A 19,449-nucleotide genomic window follows, 5' to 3' on the forward strand; every position below is an offset into this window, starting at 1 on the left:
AGGCTGAATTTCTTGCCTCAAAAAGTTATTTTTTATAAAAACTAGTTTGCCTTTTATTAATTAGTTTGTTAATAATAACAGATTATAAAAGTTTAAAGTTTTAATTTAAAAGTTTAAATATAGTTTAAAGGCTACTCAAAGACTAATTTAGAAATATTTTCTGGATTGGGTTATAAAAATATAAAGCTATTTAAAACATATATGTAATTTTTTTCACTAACACATTTAAAATAATATCTTGTTTTATTTTAATAAATTTTTTTCAATACTTTTACTTGCTAGTTTAACAAACAATTTTTTTTATAATTGCAAGAAAAAATAGTTCTAATTCTTTTTTAATTAGACATGTAAAGCAAATTTATACTTGAGCAATTAGTTAAAATATGTTATAAACCTAGACAATACAAACCAAAAAAATTATTATCTTAAGACAAAAGCTAAATAACTAATAGAGTAACTAATTAAGTAAATCATAATTTTAAATAAGAACTATAAGTTAAGAACTATAAAGCTCTAAAATAAATAAATACTTTTAAGATATGCATGCTCATGGTTTAAAAACTTCAATATAATTTGTCTGCTTTATAAGCATAAACTATGAAACTTAAAGTAAAGTCAAATCTGAAAAAATCTGCTAAAAGTTAAATACCTGTTTTATTATTTCTTAATTAAGTTATAGTTTAGTTGTAAATAAAAAGAAAAAAATTAATAAATAAAACCTATTTGCTGCTTCTTTTTAATTCTAAGTTCTAAAATTTAAAAAAAATTAAAGATTTTTATTTCTTTCAAGTATATATCATTTTGAAATATAATATTTTATCTAGTCATGACAACTGAAATAACTTGGGTTTTAATAAGTAAAAATGGTACTAGAAGAAATCTTGACCCAGAAATGGTTTTTGTTGGTACAACTGGTTGTGAAATATCACTAAAAGTAATGTCTTTATTTTAAATTTTTCAATAAATTTTTATATTTAAATAATTTGTTTCTTTTTAGTGCAAAAGTGTAGACAAGCAACATGCAGTAATAAATCATGATTCCATCCAAAACGCCTTTAGAATTAAAGACCTTGGAAGTTTGAATGGAGTTAGTTATTTTTTTCAACAGCTCTTAATTTAACACAATTTTTTGACAATTAATGATTTTTAATAGACTTTTGTAAATGAGACGAGGCTTCCTGAGCAAATATACATTACCTTGAAACATGGTGATCAACTTCGCTTTGGTTGTGGTTCTGAAGAGTTTAGTATTTCTAGAGTAAGTTTCATTTATTTTAAACACGCATATAGGTAGTATAAATTATGTATAAAAGTAAGTTGCTTATTTTTTAGTGGTTTTACTTCTAGAATATAAAGTAAGGTTAATTATATTTAAACACAACGAAATATAATTTAAATTATACATAAATACTTTTTTTTGTATTAAATTGTTATTTCTACTATTATATTCGAAATTATTGTTATGTGTTTACACATTCAGTAATTTAGCTTTAGTATGGAATACTGTTATCATTCAAACTTTTTATATTAAACATACATACAGTTAATGTATGAAATAATTACATATTAAATTTTTCAGATTGTACGAGTGAAAAACATATCTCAAAAGGAAAGGTTGTCGGCATCATCAAAGACATCAATATCTTCTTCTAAAACATCATCCTCTTCATCATCATCTTCATCAAGCTCAACTACTAAAAAGTCCTCATCTACATCTGAAAAGCAAGACAAAGGTAAGTTTAACAAAAAGTAATTATATTAAACTTTTGAATTGGTTCTAGTTATTGTCCGAATGTAGTTATTGTAAATTTTTTTTAGTTTCTTGTAGTTGCAGTAGTAAAAGAATTAATAAATTTTAAAGTTTATATTTATAGAAATCGCTTCAAATAATTTTTGAAGTTGTTTTATTCGTAGAAAATCAAGCTACCTCTCTTTCTGTTAAATCTAAGTCTCAATCTCAAGTATTAAGTTTACAACAAACCGTGAGTGAAAACGATCTGAAAAAATCAGTTACTGTGCCTACGTTTAGTGTGAAGTCATCAAGAAAAAGCTCTATAAGTGGTTAGAATATTTTTATCATTTAAATCTGACTAATATGTTGTACTTTTATTTGTTTATTAATTGATAAAGAAGTAGCTTTAACAGTATGTTCCATTAAAACTATCTTAAAAAATATTTAATACTTTTACTGTTTAGTAAGATTTCTATATTTTTTATAAAGCAATACTTATAGTTTATTTTTTAAGGTGAAATGAATTCTAAAAACCGAGAAATATCAACTGAAAGACCTAGAGTTAGTTGTTAAAATCTTCTGGTTGCTAATAAATAATAAATTTTAATTTTAAAAAGTAACTCTTTTGTTGTGATTACACTGACTTACTACAAGTACACTAAATTGTTTTCCAAATTTTCAAACTTTTTTAAATTGACTTCTTTTTTTTTTAGTTTACTGTTTCATGAATAAGTAAAAAAATTATAGCGTAAAGTTATTCAAATGTTTATAAAGGTTTTAAAATTTATTAAACAATTCACCAAAAAATAGTTTTGATAAATCTAAAACATCAGCGTTTCATTTTTTTATCAAATACTTCAATTTAAACAGTACAAATAACAAAACATCACTTGATATTTCAGAACGTTGCGACTTCGCAATCAGTTGATAATTGGTTTGCCATTAACACCCCTTCTAGATCGAATGCTAGTCAAATCACTAAAAAGCAAGGCAGTATAAGTATGTTTGAGCTTTTTATCTACCAAATGAAGTGCTATTGTCACAAAATTTTGGTAGTGCCACTGCTTTTGCGTTTTTATTTTTTCTAAAGTATAGCTTATTATTTTGAATTTTGTAGCTTAAATGGTATAAAAATTACTATATTTTAGAAGAAAAGTGTGAGGAAGAAAAAGAAAATATGAAATCTGAAAAGTTAGTGCTATTTTTATTACTTCAAAAATAGCAGCACCTTTTAAAAAATACTCTTTTTTTTTGCTATATATAACAATTATTGAGGTTGTAAAATGTATCATGCAAATGTTTTTATTGTTCATAATAGTTTGTTGTTTTAAATGTTACGTACTTTAAGCGTCTCTACTGAATTTAACTTTTGTAAGTACTTTTTGTTACATTCTGACTACATAAAACAACTATAAAAACTAAGTCTTTTTCTAAGCTCAATGTTTTCAGTGTCTATTTATTTACAAGTAGACGATTAAATATACATCCTTATGTTAAAATATCTTGTTAGTCAATATTTAAGTTTTGAATTTTAATGGATTAGTGATTTTTTTTTCAATGAAAACTTAAAAGTTCTTCTTAAATTTTAAAAGACATCTAGACGGTAAAATTGTTAAATACCATTTCAGATCAGATGAAAAAACTATAAAAACCAAAGTTTCGAAAAAGGAATCTGGCTGTAAGTATTAAGTTTTAATATTGTGACTTGTATTTTATAAGATTTATTTGCTACTGTAAACTTTATTTTTTTTTGTAATGCTTTTGTATTTCTACAAAAATGAAATTTTGTGACAATTTGCGAGGGCTTATTGTTTAACTTTGTTAAATTTTTGTAAACCTGGCTTTTTAATAAGCTCCAAAAAAGTTTTTTATAAAGAGTTTAACTTCTTTTTATTTATGTAAAATAATTTGTAAATATTTCAAGGTGACTTTTTTTAATTGTTACAACAACTTTTACTTTGGTATTTGTTTTTTCGTGTTTATAATTTACATATATATGTTTTGTTTGTAGCAATTGTTTTAAATGAAACGAAAACTGATATAAACGAAAAGGATAAAAATTCAAAAGTTTCTACAAAGTCTGAAAAGTAAGTATTTTAAAATAAAGCATAGCTTTTCATACATTAAAAAAAAATGTCTTTTGAATAATATTTAAATAAGTAAAATATTTTAGTTCTACTGACAAAAGTAAATAAAATTTGACTGAAAATTAATATTGAAGTAAGCTTGTAGTAACACATTTTCTTGTACTAGTACCAAGCAAAGCTAAATATAAAAAAGTTTAACACTTTTAAATCAATAACTTAATCAATTCCGACTTACGTTGTACGGAAGAAAATTATTACTTTTTTAAACTATTAATATAATCAAATTTAAATGTTACATTTCTGTCAAATCAAAATTTAGTGCTAATTTAGCGATCATGCTTAGACTGTAAAGTTGAAGCGTCTGGAATTTTTATTCCCAAATGTAACATGAACGTTTGCGTTATAAGAGAAAAAATTTAATAAGAGAAAGTATCAGAACAGATATATTTATTTTATGTCTATGAAACAAAATATATATAACAAATATTTTAGTATACACACAAAAAAATGTAGTTTAAACTTATAATTTTTTGAAACGTTTTTTATCTGTAGTACTATTTTACATGTGATTGCAATCTTATGCTTAATTTAAGCAACTAGTTCTAGTTTTGTTGTTTTTATTTTAACTTTTAGACTTGCTTAACTTTTCAAACTTTGTTTTTTTTGTAATTAACTAGTATTTTTGGTTTTTAGTTTATAGTTTTAAGCTACCACGAAATTAAGCATAATTTATTGTTTTGTTTTTATTTTAATTATAAAGTTTAGTATATGTATATAAATTTTTCATTTCAAGTTATAGGCTATTTTGATTAAATTTAATAAAGTTATATTAATTTTTTCAAAACTTACTATTAAGTTGATATTTTCTTTATTTAATTTTATAAAATATAGGGTAAGTAAACTTTTAATAAATTATAAAACATTTTAGTTAAATGTTTTTTTTAAGTTTAGATTTATACTTAGTTAATTAATCTTAAGCTGTAAATTTAAAGTTTTTTAAACTGCTTAAGCCTGTATTAATACTTTCTATACAAATTAGTGACAAAAAAACGAAGAGCTAATCTTATAAGTAAAAACACGAATTAAAATCATTGCATTGTAAATTGTATAAATATGTAAGCGTCACTTGTGTAAATACGAACTAACTAATGTTTGCTTTGTTTTGTACCTTTGCCTTTTTCATATGTTTATATATATGTGTATAGCCAAGAGTAACATTGTTTTGTCAGAAAGCTGGCATTAGTTTGATGATTTAAATGTTTTGAGTATTTTATTTGCAGTTTTGTTTCACAAATAAGCAGGTTTTGTATATGACAGTATTAATAAAGACTATTTTGCAGCTTAGTTATAGTTTTAAATCGAAATATCAGTTAACAGCTACAGTGTATTTGATGTGTATAAGTTTCTATGACCGTTATATGAAATATTTTAATTAAAGCAAAAGTATTAAAAAAAAAGGTAATATCAAAAAAATTTAGTATTTGAGTTATAGTTTAAAACCATTCAACAAAGTTTAAAAGTATTTTGAGTTATATTTGCTATTAAAGAAATCTTATATTTTCACTAGACATTAAGCTTAAAAGTTTATCAAATATTAATGCATTCTTACAATAGAAAAAGCAGCAAGTCATCAAAAAACAAGAAAACATCATCAACTAGCTCCTCATCATCTAGTAGCTCCTCATCCGATAAACTCAGTGATACTGGAACTTACACCGTTGGAGAAAGAATAAGCCGATCTCAGAAGGTTTTTAAATTAATTGATAAATTGGTAGTACAGTTGTGTTGATTGAATACCTTTTAAACTGTTTCTCAAATGTTTTACTTGCAATAGAAATATGTAAAAATAATGTTTCTGTGAACCGAATGGATAAACATACAAAAATTAATGTTATATTTTTACAACCAAAAAATGTTTAGTTTTAAATTATGTTTAGGAAAAATACTTTTTAATCATAACTAAATTGCATTTGTAAGTTCATTAATGAATTTAATATTGCGTACTTTTTGCTTTAAAGGTTGCAATCAAAGTTCTCGACTTAAAAAGGAGAATGATTCAATGACAAATCTTTAAAATTTTATTACAATACAATGTTTCACTCGTTTAAAAAAACGAGTGAAACATTGTATTGTAATAAAATTTTAAAGATTTATCATTGAATGAATTTAATATAACAAAAGTTAACATGTAAAAAGTTGTATCATGACAAATTGTTATTTCAAAACTTTTGTATGTTATCAAAGCTGATTAAACACACAGTTCTGCTTAAAAAACTACAATATTTTTGAAGTAAGTTATAAAAATGTCAGTTTATTAAAACTATAAATATTAGTAGTAATCATAAACAAGTAGTAGTTATAAAGCTATGTTATTTACTTTAAACTAAAAAATTATTCATGCAAGTAGCATTTAAAAACTAACAAAGTCAATAACTTTAAAAGTTAAACTAAAATTACGGTTTTTGATACTTAAGTTTTAAACAGAAACTAAATCTTATCACAATTGATAAAAACAGTATTAAAATTTCCTAGTTATTTGTCAAAAAAACAAAAGAACTATTATTTAAAGTTAGTCAATATTCCTATACTAGATTTCAAATAAAAATGAAAGTAAAAAGTTTTTAAAGTAGTCATTGATTGTTTTTTCTTTGTGAGTATCAAGTACTTGTTTTAAACTAGTATAGTTGAACTTATAAATCATCAATTTTATGTCTGCATTGTTAAATACAACTGCATAACAACAACTGCCCCTTTCCTTAACTTTTGCGGTCACATTCATCAAAGTAGCCCATAAATTTGTTTATAAGGGAGATTAATATTAAGACTTTTGTTGTTTGACCTCATTAAAGTTTGTATTCTTTTTTTTTCACATTTTGCTCACTCAAGCTTAAAACTTTTGTTTGCGGCGTTAGAGCAGAAGTAAAAATACCGAGGAATGCTTTAAGTTATGAAGTTGTTTGGTTTCTAATGTGTATGAGTGTGTTGGTTAAACGTTTTTCTACCCTTAAACGTTCCTTTGTAATTTTTATCTATCTAAAAGTGTATAAGTACACTCACAGATTAGTTTCTTAAAAAACTGTTAGTTTACGCTTAATGTAGTGTTACTTTATTTTCAAGTAAGGTTTTAGTTTTATTAAATAATACTTGGTTGTTTTGTTAAAATACCTTTGTTAAATTGTATAATTTATTTAGCCTCGGCAGAAGTATAATGATACTTAAAATGACTGATTTTTTACTAATAAAAAACTTTAAAATAGTATAGCTTTTGACTCTTCACATATTTTGTCTTGATAAAACTTTTTGTAGTGTTTTGAAAAAGTGCTAGAGTTTGTTATTTGTTATTTTGAAGCGCAAGTATGTAATTCAGTTACACTTGAATTCAAAAACAAATCCCTAAAGATTACGGTTAATTCTTTAAGTACCGTGTGCGTGCGTTAAAAGAGATGCTGTACACTTATTTACTTAGTAAACTTAAAAATTAATGTTTAATAATATCAAAATATGTGTTTTTATAATGTCTACACTACAAAAGCTTTGTAAAGTACATTTAAATTTATTTATAAAAGTTCAATACTTGTTATGGCGTTATTATAACTTAGTTATTTTGTATTTTAACTTTGGAAGGTATATAGTTAGTTTACTAATAGATGAGTTTCAAAGTTTACACAATTAAAGAACTAACTATTTTTTTAGACTAAATCAAATTCAAAAAGCAGCAAAATTGAAATTGAGTCATTTAATGACGAAGAACTTACAAAACAGAAGTTTGTCACAAACTGGGTAAAAAACCATCAAGTTCCCACCACAAATTCTAGCGATAAATCAGGTTTGGTGTAGTTTTAATTAGAGTTACAATTATTAAAAAAGAAAAAACTTTTAAAAAGCAAGTAGTATATGAAATTCTTTGAGTTCATAATAATTCACGTTTTATAAGACACTAACACGATGGTTATTTTTTCAATTAAAAACATTTCTAAATTTTTTTATTCACAGTTTTGGTTTTAAAACTTTATTTTTAATTCTGAAAGTATTACTAGTTTTAATTGTACTAACAAAAAATTAAAAATTTTTACTCATATTACTATTTTTTTTACAAAACAAACTTATAAACTTGTAAAATAAAAGAACATTGTTATAATAAAATGGCCCTATTGTAAAAAATTCTTCTGTGAATTTAAATAGTATGCTTCGTTACAGAAGATATGAGTACAGGAAAGAACCGCGTAAGAAGGTCACTTCCTCAAATACCTAATGAACACATCACTAAGATATCTGCATCAACTGGTCAAAAGCGTACGTCTAACAGGTTTGTTAATGTTATTGTTGGAGTAAAATTCAAAAATTGTTCCAATAAAATGCGTCACAAGTATAAGTGAGTCGATTTCGCTCAAATTTTTTTTTGAGTGTTTTAGTAAGACCTAATTCACTAGTCAAACTTAAAATAAACTTTTGTAAAGGCAGATTTAGTTGGATTTTAATTTATTTAAAAATAAATTTAAAATTTTATTCTTTAATCAAAGTTTTAATTCTAAAATAAATGCAAACTTTTTATATAATTAAAATTTTATGGCCCATTTTTTTGTACCTTGTATATAATTTAAAAATATTCATTTATACAAACAATAAATTGAGAAAGTTAGATATATTTTAGTTTACGATTGATAAACTACTTTTATCAAGATTTTATTTGATCATATTTTATTTTAATGCAGTGCTTCGTCGAAAATATGTCTCTTTGTTAATGCATAAGATGAGATCTATTATTGTTCAATATAGTACTAAAATTACAATTTTAATAATTTTCGAAGTATTTATACCAAAGTATGCAAATAGTTAAATAAAAAAGCTTATATTTGGTTTTAAGTATGTGTAAAATTCTTAGGAAAACTTTTTTTTTACAGTGAATGTTTCTAAATATAGCAAAAAATGTATAAGTGTCTAGTTATCATTTACAGTGGTTGTTTTTGAATTCCCTGTTCTTTTACTTCTTAATAGAAATATGATCGGTTTGTTACTAAACATTTTTTGATGACTTCTTTCTGTAAGATATTTATTTTTTACTGTTTTTTTTCAGACTCGTTACCTCATAAAGTTTAAATAATTAATTAATTTTAGCTCAAACCAAAGAAATAGTGTCAAGTCTCCTTCTAACAGAAACAGCCAGACTAACACCATCGCAGAAAAAGATGAATCTGAAAAATGTCCACGCGATCCTAAAAGGTTCGTTTACTAGCAGCCAGTGTTTACTTGCATGAACATATACACGAAATTTTTGTTTCAAAAACAAAAATGCACAAAAAATATTCAACTTAATGTTTTATTTGTAAACAACTGCAACCCATATTCATTTGCAGTCCAGTACAAGCCGATGACAGCGCGGCAGCACCGCAGCCGCTGGTCAGGTCGGGAAGCTTCACGATGGACAAGCCCACGGGCTCGGTACCAGATTGCGACATACCGAACATAAGCGCGGAAGTGGGCAAGTTCACCAGGAGCACCAGCTTCACCGTGGACGCCGGCCCGCCTGCCAGATCCAATGTTTTTGTTGTTTTCGATTAGCCTTTTTAAATGTTAACATTGTTTGGGTGATATGCAGTTTCACACTTTGGATTTTAAACTTTTAGTGTTTTGTAACCTAATATTGTAAACTAGTTAATATTAAAAGGTTGAAAAAATTTTCAAAATAACTGCTTTAGAAGGTAAATCAGTTTTTACTAACGGTGTGAATATGTATACTTCCATGCGTTTTATTATGTTTAAATTGATATTTTGCTGCTGAAAAATGTTTACTGTTTGTAAAAATTGTTTTGATTTTACGAGTTTCCTTGTTTGTTCTGAGTCTTTCCTTTTTATTACTACTTGTTTTGATAGTTTTTAAATAAAAGTAAATGTTTTTGTAAACCTTTCAGAGAACAAAGCCTCGCGACTCAAAGCGATTGTCGGAGTCGATCAACGAGAGACTACTGAAATCTCAGGAGCGAATGAACAGGAGCAGGAGCGCGTCACGTGACAGAAGCAGCCAATCACCGAGCTTGAATGCGAGACCACGTGACAGGTCGTCCAAGAATGCGAAACCTTGGCTTCAAGTGAAACCCGACACTCCTATTCCGAAAGTATGTTTTTATTTTAGTTGTATTTTATGTTAACCAAAACTTAGTATTTGTATTAGTAGTGAAGTTTTTATTTCTTTGTTGTAGACTCTTTTTTGACCCTTTTTTACATTTAAGCTCAACAGTTTTATGAATGCATGCTTGCTTGTCAATTTAAATTTAACTTAGTCGACAAATAAAAGCAAAGAAGTCTTACAAGAAGTTTGCAATGTTGTTAACGCAATTGCTTCTTAATCTAAATTCAACTCAATCATTAACTTTAATCAATGCAGAATTCACTCGACGAAAGATCAAAGACTCCGCAGTTGGAGCGGAGGAGGAGCGTGAGAAAAGACAAAGCAGCGACATCAGACGGTGAAAGTTCTTCGACGTTGCGATTGAACAGGACGACTCTGTTGAGGCAGAGCAGAAACAAGAACAAGCCCGTGCCTAACATCCGGTTTGTCAATTCTTAATAACAAGTTAAAGATTTATTTTATTTTATTTACGCATTTAATATATATTTATGTATTTAAGTAATTTTTTGCAATGCTAACTTGTGGTTTTGTATTTAAGGAAGTCTTCAAGTTCGACTCCGCAGAACAGCAAGACACTGCCAAGGGAACGCAGCAAAGGTTTGTATGAGTCGCATGTTTACCTTCAGTGTCCTTTCTCAATTCGTACAGTTTTTTGTTTTGTTTGAACAACGGACTGCTGTTTGTTTTATTACACAACTAAAATAATAGCTGTTACCAAATCCGTTGTTGAATTTGTATGTTCGAACTTTTGAAAGTCCTATAAAATGTACAAATAATAAATTTGAATAGTTGTATATTTATATATATACATATACAAACGATTTAATGTGATTTTTCAACGTGTTTGGAAACAATTAAATTTACGCATTAGTAATAAAAAAAAGGTTTACAATGCTGAATAGTTAATTTCGTAATATTTGTTCACAACATGTTTTAAATTAAAAGTATAGTATGTTCAAGATTTTCTTGATAGTTTTTATCCCTTTTCTAAAGTTTTTAGTTATTGATGGTAGTATTTTTTCATTAATGTTTTAATACAGAGTATGTAGGTACACTATTACTTCAAAATAATTGATTATAATTTAAATTTAATAGGAAACGAGAAAAATTACTTTAGAAATTAAAAAAATATTAAATAAAATGTTTTATAATTTTTAACTATATTTATCTCGATTAGTTTCGAATATTTTTTTTTCATTCAGCTACATATAAATCAAATTACTGTCATATACAGGTTTAACTCGCAGTAATTCGAAGAGGTTGAGTGAATTGTCAAAGCCTCCGGCCAGAAGACTCAGAAATGGTAACGAAAGTTCGGACACCGAAACCAAAATTGAAAATCAAATGGTCGTCAGAAACAACTTTAAAAGTCGAAGAAAAGTTTGTGATTTAAACTACATTGTTTTTATAATATATTTATTTTAAATTTGAACTGCTTTTATTTTCGTTTTTTAATTTATGTTGATTAAAGTCGTTAATATAACAATATGAAAAAAAAACTTTATATCTTATAAAGCTTAATTTTAATAAAGCCTTGTAATAAATTATAAACAGTAAATATAAAATAATAAATTGTAAAGCCTTGCAATTAACCACTAATAATTGTAAACACACTATGACTAAACAGTCGTCGAGCGTGGTGATTGACAGAAACGCGTCGAAGCCGTTCAGAAGGTCGAACACGGCCAGCCTGGACACCAGCACTTCGCTCGGCACCAAGATCGTCAGGCAGAGCAGATACAAAAACCAGTTAGTTTCTCAATATTAGCGTGTTAGTTCTTGAATCCTCCTAGTGTCCTTGGTCGCCAAATCAAAGTTTTGTACTTTCTTTGTTAAAGTTTTGAAACTAAATTTGTTGCTGTTATTTAAAAGTGTTTGTATTTTCTACTCATTTATATTTTTGTTGAATACGTAAATGATTTAAAATAAATAAATTAAGCTTAATTGATTAGAAGCTCTGAAGGACACCAAGTGGTGAATCCCGGGAGAAAGGTGCGTCACCCGATGACGTCGACGAGCTTCACTGTGACGTCAGAATCGGAGTGCGACGAGGTTTACGACACGGACGTGCTGGAGAGAGTGAAGGAGCGACACCGCGCGGTCGGATTGAAACCGTACGGAAGGTTTTTGTTTGCAGAGTGAAAAAAAATGTTTTGTCTTTTTAATATTGTTTGAAATTTTTGTTGAGTGCTTTAATAGTATTTATTTCAGCATTCTGTATGTCATATGAGAGTTTTAAGTATTGTGGTTTTTGTTTGAGATTTTAAAAAGCGTGGATAGCATAAGAAAATATTTTTATACATTTATTAAATAACTACAAGTAAACAAACAAAACTCATTTTTTATTCAGGTCTCCGCCAGACGGCGAGATGAGTGACCAGATTGCCAAAATGTCCAACGACCTCGCCGCCAACCTGTCCCTTCTGTCCAACCTCCCACTGGACGAGGACACCACCACCAACAGCGAGACGATCACTGTAATCCTCAACCCACCCTCCCAACTGGACAGCTTGGACGCCGAGTCGGTCGCAGACCATCCGTCGGCGGTGGACTGCACCAACGACCGCGTAACGGGCAGCAGAAAAACTTGGGACAGATCGCCCGAGCTGGACGCCCTGATGCTGTCCAACGTAGTGGCCCTGTCGGTCCGACTGTGCGCTATCGCCGACGGGCTGTCCAGCAAGATCGCGCTGTACCACAACAGGAGCGCGCCGTACGAGGGCGGGTTGTCCCAGGTGCCGCTGCTGCAGCAGACCTCGTCGCAGGAGATGGCCACCCTGGTCAACAACCTGCGGCACGTCGAGTCGCAGCTGCAGAGGGCCGACCGCATCCTGGGGCCCGCCTACAAGATGAGGGACAACCTGGACAACTGAAATTTCAGTTGGTGTGTTCGTGCGGTGTTTTTCAAGTAGTTGATTTAGAAACGTTGCTGTGTAGTGATCGTGAAATTTAAAGTTACAGCAGTGAATGTTTCAAACCAAGTTAATTGACAGAGATTTCTATGGTGTCGATATTGAAATTGTCACCTGCAGATTAAAAGCTAAAGCAGTTATTTCCTTTTATAAAATGAGATAAGAAATTATTTTTGAAAATTATGAAATTGTGCTGATAGAATGCACAGAAGATTTTGCTTAATCATGATCCCAAAGTTACTTTTTAGTTTATTTTCGGTTTTTCTAACTTTGTTTGTACTATTTAATTTCTATAATTTTTATTAGTCGCTTACATCAATACGTATTATGTGACAATTTATGCAAATACATAAACTGTTTCTGTATTTTAATTATGCCAACATAAAAAAAGCATAAAATTATACTTTAGTTTCTACTTACCAAAGTTTGCATTACAAACTTGATTTTTTTTTCAACGGTCAAAGCAATTTTGTTTTAATTATGTGATTTAAGTGTAAAAGATAACTATGAAATAAAATACCTGTTAAAGTTTATTTTTTCTAGTTATTCAAATCTGAAAAAAAAACTTCAATTTTTTTTTTTTTTACTGGTAACAAACTAAGCAAAGTCTGTGTTTGTTTATTCTTGTAGGATCTCTGTTATTGAAAAAATGGTTTCCAACATATCTCAACATTTCTTAAATTTTAAAATTTGCCTTAAATTTTTTTATAAAATAAAACAAATTTTGTTTCTTTATTAATCACTGTGTTAAATTTTTTTTGTTCACAATTGTGTCTTAAACGAAATCGTACTTGGTAGCTTATTAAAAATTTATAATCAAACGCCTTCTTATTTCTAAAATTCAATTTATTTTATGATGTTGTACTTTTTATAAATATGATTTATGCATAAGGTCTTTCTTTGTTTTGTAGTAGTTTTATTGAAACTTTTTTATGTTTCTTATATAGAAACAACATTTGAATAGCTTTCAGCTTAAAAAAAAGTTTCAAGTTATTTTTTTATAAGAAGATGGTTAAAGCATTTTCTAGTTTACTTTAGATAAAATACACTTAACTTGGATGAAACTAATAACAAAAAAGATAGTAAATGTTATAAACTAGCAAAATATATAACTTTACTACATCATACAATTTTCTAACTTAAATTGGAATCGTTATTGGCTTTAAAAAAAATAAATTGAATAAACAATAATATCAAAATACTTTTATGAACTTCTCAAATCACCGGAGTAATGCACCTTTTCTCTTGCTTTATCTAGCACTATATTATGTGTAACAAAAACAAAAAAAGCAATACCTTTAAACGATTTTTGATTCTTTTAAACAATCTTCAGATTTGTTGTAAATACTATTGTAAATTAATTATAGAAGTTTTTACCACTTCGAAAGAGTTTATACTTTTGCCGTGTTAAAAAAGTTTTAATTCTTTTTTTTTTAATCAGTATTAACTTATTAAAAGGCATCTCGTGATCTTGTAATAATCAGAAGTTTTGTCAGAAACCTCAAAATATTTTGGTAAACTTGTTGTTCTTGTTTTTCTGCTCAAAGCAGGTGTTGCAGTTTGTCTTATAATGTTGATACAATGCAGTTGTTTTAAACTTTTGTACAACTCTCAAGTTTTAGGAATGCCAACTGTGAACATAGCGTAATGTTAATTTGTAAAATTACCCGTGTTTATTTAACATAAAGTGTTACATTTATAGGATCCCAATATGTTTCCAGTTAGTTGTACATATATTACTTTTAAAAGTCGCGCATACGGTTGGTCATATATCGTTAAAAAATGAACTGCCAACAAAAATCGAAGTTAGCATTTGGCTATTTAAGCTTTGATAAAAAACAAAAATTAAAAACATCCGATTTAGAGAAGGGGTGGGCACATAATTTTGTCCACGGGCTAGATTTAACTAAAAAAGTCTTTTTCGCGTGCCATATAATTTTGAAAATCTATACTACATAACTATAATAGAAGAATTGTAATAAAAAGATGAATATTCTCTACTGTATAACAAATATCGTATTTGAAATACTTTTTTGTTATGAAGATCATAGTTTTTTTCAACAAGTTTCTTTTTAATCTAAGTCGCGGACCTGAGATTTCTGTTGGCGGGCCGGATCTGGCCAGTAAGCCGTACGTTGCGCACCTTTAAATTAGATGTTTGTTTTAAAGAAGACAATCAGCGTTTTTGATCGGTGTAAGTAATACTCTTAGTCTACTTCTTACAAGATAAACGTTTGGTTGTTTTGATAATCTTTTATTAGGGAGTAAGTAGATGTTCGGAATGGCATATATTTTTTTAAACTAATATAAAATGGGTCGGCTGCAGTTGTAAGGTTAATTTTTTTCTATTCACATGAGTTAAAGTTATAATACAGCAGTATATTAAAAAAAAATATACCCTTATCCCTAACTAACCCACCTTACCAAAATATATAAAAACTAAAAAAAAGTTGTATGACTTAGAACTTAAAATAAAAAAAGTAAAACATTAGCCAATCAGAAGCGCCTTAGTTACGCAGATGACGCATGAAAAAAGGATCATTTAATTTAGTTCTAAGTTCGATATAAAGTTATAGTGTTTATAGCCATAAAATATCACTAAAAGGATTTAAAGGTCATAATTTTAATTATTATTAATATACTATTCAGTTAGAGAAAAAATTTCTGTACATAAAAATACTTATAATATAAACTCTTGTAAAGAGTTTTAAATAAATTTTTGAAGTAGTTTATACTTGTTTTATTTAAAAACAAATGTATGGAAAGGTAGTAGTTAATTTCATACATTTGATGTTTAACTAAGTAGAAAACGTTTAATTTTTTTTAAATTCATTTAATTACTAAAACTGTGATTGAGTGAAAAAACCATAATAAACTTTTTTGCATTTTTAAAAAGCTCTAGTAGCTAGTATAGTTTATTGAACAATAAAAAAAACGCTCAAAATATTTGGTCTAAGGACTTGGTGCACAAAGAACCTTACGGTTATCTAGTCGCACACCACAGATACCTTTTAATATCCATTAATAATTTATTTGTTTGCTTATTAATGTCCAGGATCATTAATAAGCAAATTAATTTATATCTACAAAAATATGTATGTATTTAAGTCGATGGCGGCTAATAAGTATAAATACAAGACAAGTTAAAAAAATATATTCTAAAGTTTTTACGCTAGCCTGGGTAACTTACCTCGTAATCTTACTTAAGATTGAATAATTTTTTATATTTATTAAAAAACGTTATATTGTCTAAAGTTTACATATAACAGTTTATATAACGTTTACTAATAAATTTGTAGATTTTTTTGTTAAATAAAAATAACTTTTTTATTTAAAACGATCGATAAAGGCAAAAAAATCACAAAGAACTTCACACAACCAAGGGAAGATTTGAGACACTTAAAACTAAAATATTCTTACTGTTATATTTATTAAATAAACTACGCTATTAGTATGCTAGTTTCAAACAATCAAAAACATATATGATTTTTTTTAATAAAATTCTTTTTTAATTTATTATACCATTTCGGTAACAATTAGATATGTTAATTTTTTATATTGAAGATTTTGTTAAGTTTAAATGTGTTAACTTTATTTTTATTTTAGGACCCCTGTAAAAGTGGTCATACTTTTATATAATTGATACTAATTTATGCAAAAATATATTCATGAGTTGTTTTCTGAATATTTGTTTAAATGAAAGTTCGACTATTCTAAAACAAAATTAGTAAAACTGTTTTACTTTTCAGGTTTAAATCAAATGTATGTTTAATATAAGACATATTTTATACTACATGTAGTAGAAATAATTAAGAACTACTATATTTTTTTCTAAATATTTCTTAACTAAAGTTTGTACTTCAGCACAGAAAAACGTACGTCAATTAAATAAATAAAATTAATATGCAAATCATTGCTAAAATTGTTTATTGCAACAAACTTGTTTGTTGCGTTAGGATCTTTAATATCAAATTACTAGCAAGTAATTTTTTGAATACTCAAATGAAACTATAAATCAAAAACCAAGAAAAAAACACTCATAATGAAAATAAAGAAGCATTAGTTTTACATTCAGACAAGTTTAAATCTATATAATAAAAGCGCTCATCAATTAAAATGTATTATACTAGAAAAATTAACAGGAGTATAAAAGAAAATATAAAATAAAAATTCAGAAGGGTAAATTATTTTCTTACATTGATCTTTTGAATAGTTTTTGTACCAAATAAGTATGTTTTTAATTATTAATAATGTATTTTATATAGTTAGCAATAAAGTATCTCAGAAAAACTTAATTAAAATGGTTTATAAATTAACCATTATTTTTAACTTATAGAACATTTTTGGAAGCAGAACTTTAAATCATTTTTTTGTTTGAAAATAAGGTTATGAAAAATAATTTCAAACTGTACAAAAAAGTGCTTTCTAAAACAGAGGTCGGCAAACTGCGGGCCGCGATTTACTTTTCAACTAAATCGTACTAACAAAAATTATAAAAAAAAATTTGGTAGTAAAATGTACCTATTAGGCTTATTACTAAATATATAGCAATTACTTCTAGTGATTTTTTTAACTTATTTCATTATATTTTCATTTAAAATATTTTTTATTGGTTACTACAATTATCTTAGTTAAGTGCGGTACGGAGCAACTTTTTCTATGAAAATTGACCCGTGCTTATAAATGACTACCGACCCCTGGTCTGAAACTTTTTAATTAGTTCTAAATTTAATTAAAAGGAAAACAAAAAAAAAGTTTGCTTTATTGAGTAAATGTGTGAACGTTAATAAAACATAAAGTAAAAGTTTTCTTCTTTCTTTAAAAACTTACCAACATTACTTCAGTCAGTTTTTAAGGCATTCATGTAAATCTGGAATCAAAGGCTTCCATTAAAATTTATAAACGAGTTAAAGATATCTAAAGAGATGTTTAATTTATTTCATAATGATATGTTAAGTACTGACGCTAAAGTATAAAATCAGTTCCTAAAAAATTCTTAAAACACACTTGAACAATGAGTTTTGTATATCAGATGAAAGTTTTAAAAGACCACATAAACATTTTTTATAAAAAATAGAAAAAAATTGCCATATTATATAAAATAGTGTTGATTGAAAAAACTAAAATATCTTTACAGTAATTTTTGTAACAATAAAAAATTACTACAAAAGCATAGTTTTTCAATTAAGTAAGAAACTTTAAAACTGTCCATAAAGTAGTTCAAAGATGAACATGCAAAAACCAAAGTTACTTTATAGTGCAAAATATAATTGAAATAATACTCAAAACCACATATTCAATACTTACTTTTTTTTTGAAAAAACAACCAAAAATAAATCTATTGACATCTTGGTTGTTCTTCATCGTCGAATTTGCAGATGTAAAACTGTTTTACGAATTTTATTTATGTTATTTTGAAATTTTTAAACTTATTGTATTAAAACATTTTTAATGATTGCTTTACATAATTTTATCTATCTTACTCAGTATTTTTAGGTTATTAGGTTTTTAACTATACCCTATTAGAAGCAGTAACTATTTTAAGTATAATAATAATAAAGCTTTTATAACATATTACTTTAATTAAAACTATGAATATTAGTCTCAAATATTTTTAAACAATGTATCTTAAAATTTTAAGACTTTTTCAAATACTTTTAGGTTTTAAAAACGTATCAAAGTTATATTTTTATATTAGGTACCGATAACTAATGACTAAGATCAAAATTAAATTTAACTAAAAACTGACTGCATAATACAAGATTGAACATAGAACGACAGTCCATACAAACAAAAGAGAAAATTTTGAGATTGCGTCAGCCAGAACTACAAAGAACATTCTTAACCATATTATTCCAACAACTGTTAGTGTTTTCAGTAACTAAAAGCTTGTTATGCAAAACATGTTGGGTAGAAAGTAGTTAAATACATTTAAACTAAGGATTTTAAAACTGGTTTGATGTACTAATTTAAAACTGAAAGTATGACAATCCATTACCTTTATGTAGGAAATCATTTGTATATTTAAAAACACATACAAAGCTTGTACAAATAAACTGAATTTTTTTTTTTTTTTAAGTAAACAAAAGCTAAATTTAGTTGTTTTATAGTTTAAAAACTGATGAAGTATAATTAAGAAGTTTACTGAAAACTGTTTAACATAGATGTTAAAAGTAGGTATACTAAATTAAAAGTTTTTCCCCTGTAAGAATACCGTTGAAATTAAAATTAAAATTTTTTTAATAAACCTACTGTTATTGTAACCAAACAAATTAAATTATGTACAAAAAAAATTAAAATAAAATAATATTTTTTGGTATCAAATGACAAATGTTGTTCATAAAAAAGCAAAGGGTAATTAACAATACATAAGTACTTCTAATTACAATACAACTAAAAAAATAATAAAACATAGTAACAACTTATAAAACAATTGAAGAAAACAACGAAACAGTATAATTAAATGCTTGATTCCTTTAGTACTGCCTTATGTCAATACGAACTCAAGAGTTTTAGAAAGAAATATCTGCCAATTGGTAAGTGGGACTTATCATTCAGCAAAGCCGATCGTTATTTTCATATCCAAACCAA

At 26.8% G+C, this 19,449-nt stretch overlaps 1 protein-coding gene across 3 annotated transcripts; it reads left to right on the forward strand.

The window, feature by feature from the left end:
* The first annotated feature begins 828 nt into the window (after positions 1 to 828).
* Positions 829 to 13,587, forward strand: LOC145849761 (uncharacterized). Of its 3 annotated transcripts, none has more exons than XM_082954809.1 (22): positions 829 to 934; positions 998 to 1,087; positions 1,154 to 1,258; positions 1,580 to 1,733; positions 1,915 to 2,061; positions 2,247 to 2,293; positions 2,635 to 2,731; positions 2,881 to 2,923; positions 3,361 to 3,410; positions 3,744 to 3,819; positions 5,434 to 5,566; positions 7,513 to 7,645; positions 8,017 to 8,125; positions 8,935 to 9,039; positions 9,174 to 9,357; positions 9,729 to 9,932; positions 10,202 to 10,368; positions 10,485 to 10,543; positions 11,181 to 11,326; positions 11,574 to 11,695; positions 11,899 to 12,069; positions 12,297 to 13,587. In XM_082954809.1, exons 1-22 carry the CDS (start codon positions 893 to 895, stop codon positions 12,817 to 12,819), a joined length of 2,907 nt encoding a protein of 968 aa, XP_082810935.1. In that variant the 5' UTR covers positions 829 to 892; the 3' UTR covers positions 12,820 to 13,587. The 3 variants fall into 3 exon arrangements, with proteins under 3 accessions (XP_082810935.1, XP_082810937.1, XP_082810936.1); XM_082954811.1 differs by having other exon boundaries at positions 11,899 to 12,060; XM_082954810.1 differs by having other exon boundaries at positions 8,020 to 8,125.
* The last annotated feature ends 5,862 nt before the right edge of the window (positions 13,588 to 19,449 follow it).

The sequence above is a fragment of the Thalia democratica genome, chromosome 2 (assembly GCF_965202585.1).
Source record: "Thalia democratica chromosome 2, ktThaDemo2.hap1.1, whole genome shotgun sequence".
Classification (NCBI taxonomy): Eukaryota; Metazoa; Chordata; class Thaliacea; order Salpida; family Salpidae; genus Thalia; species Thalia democratica.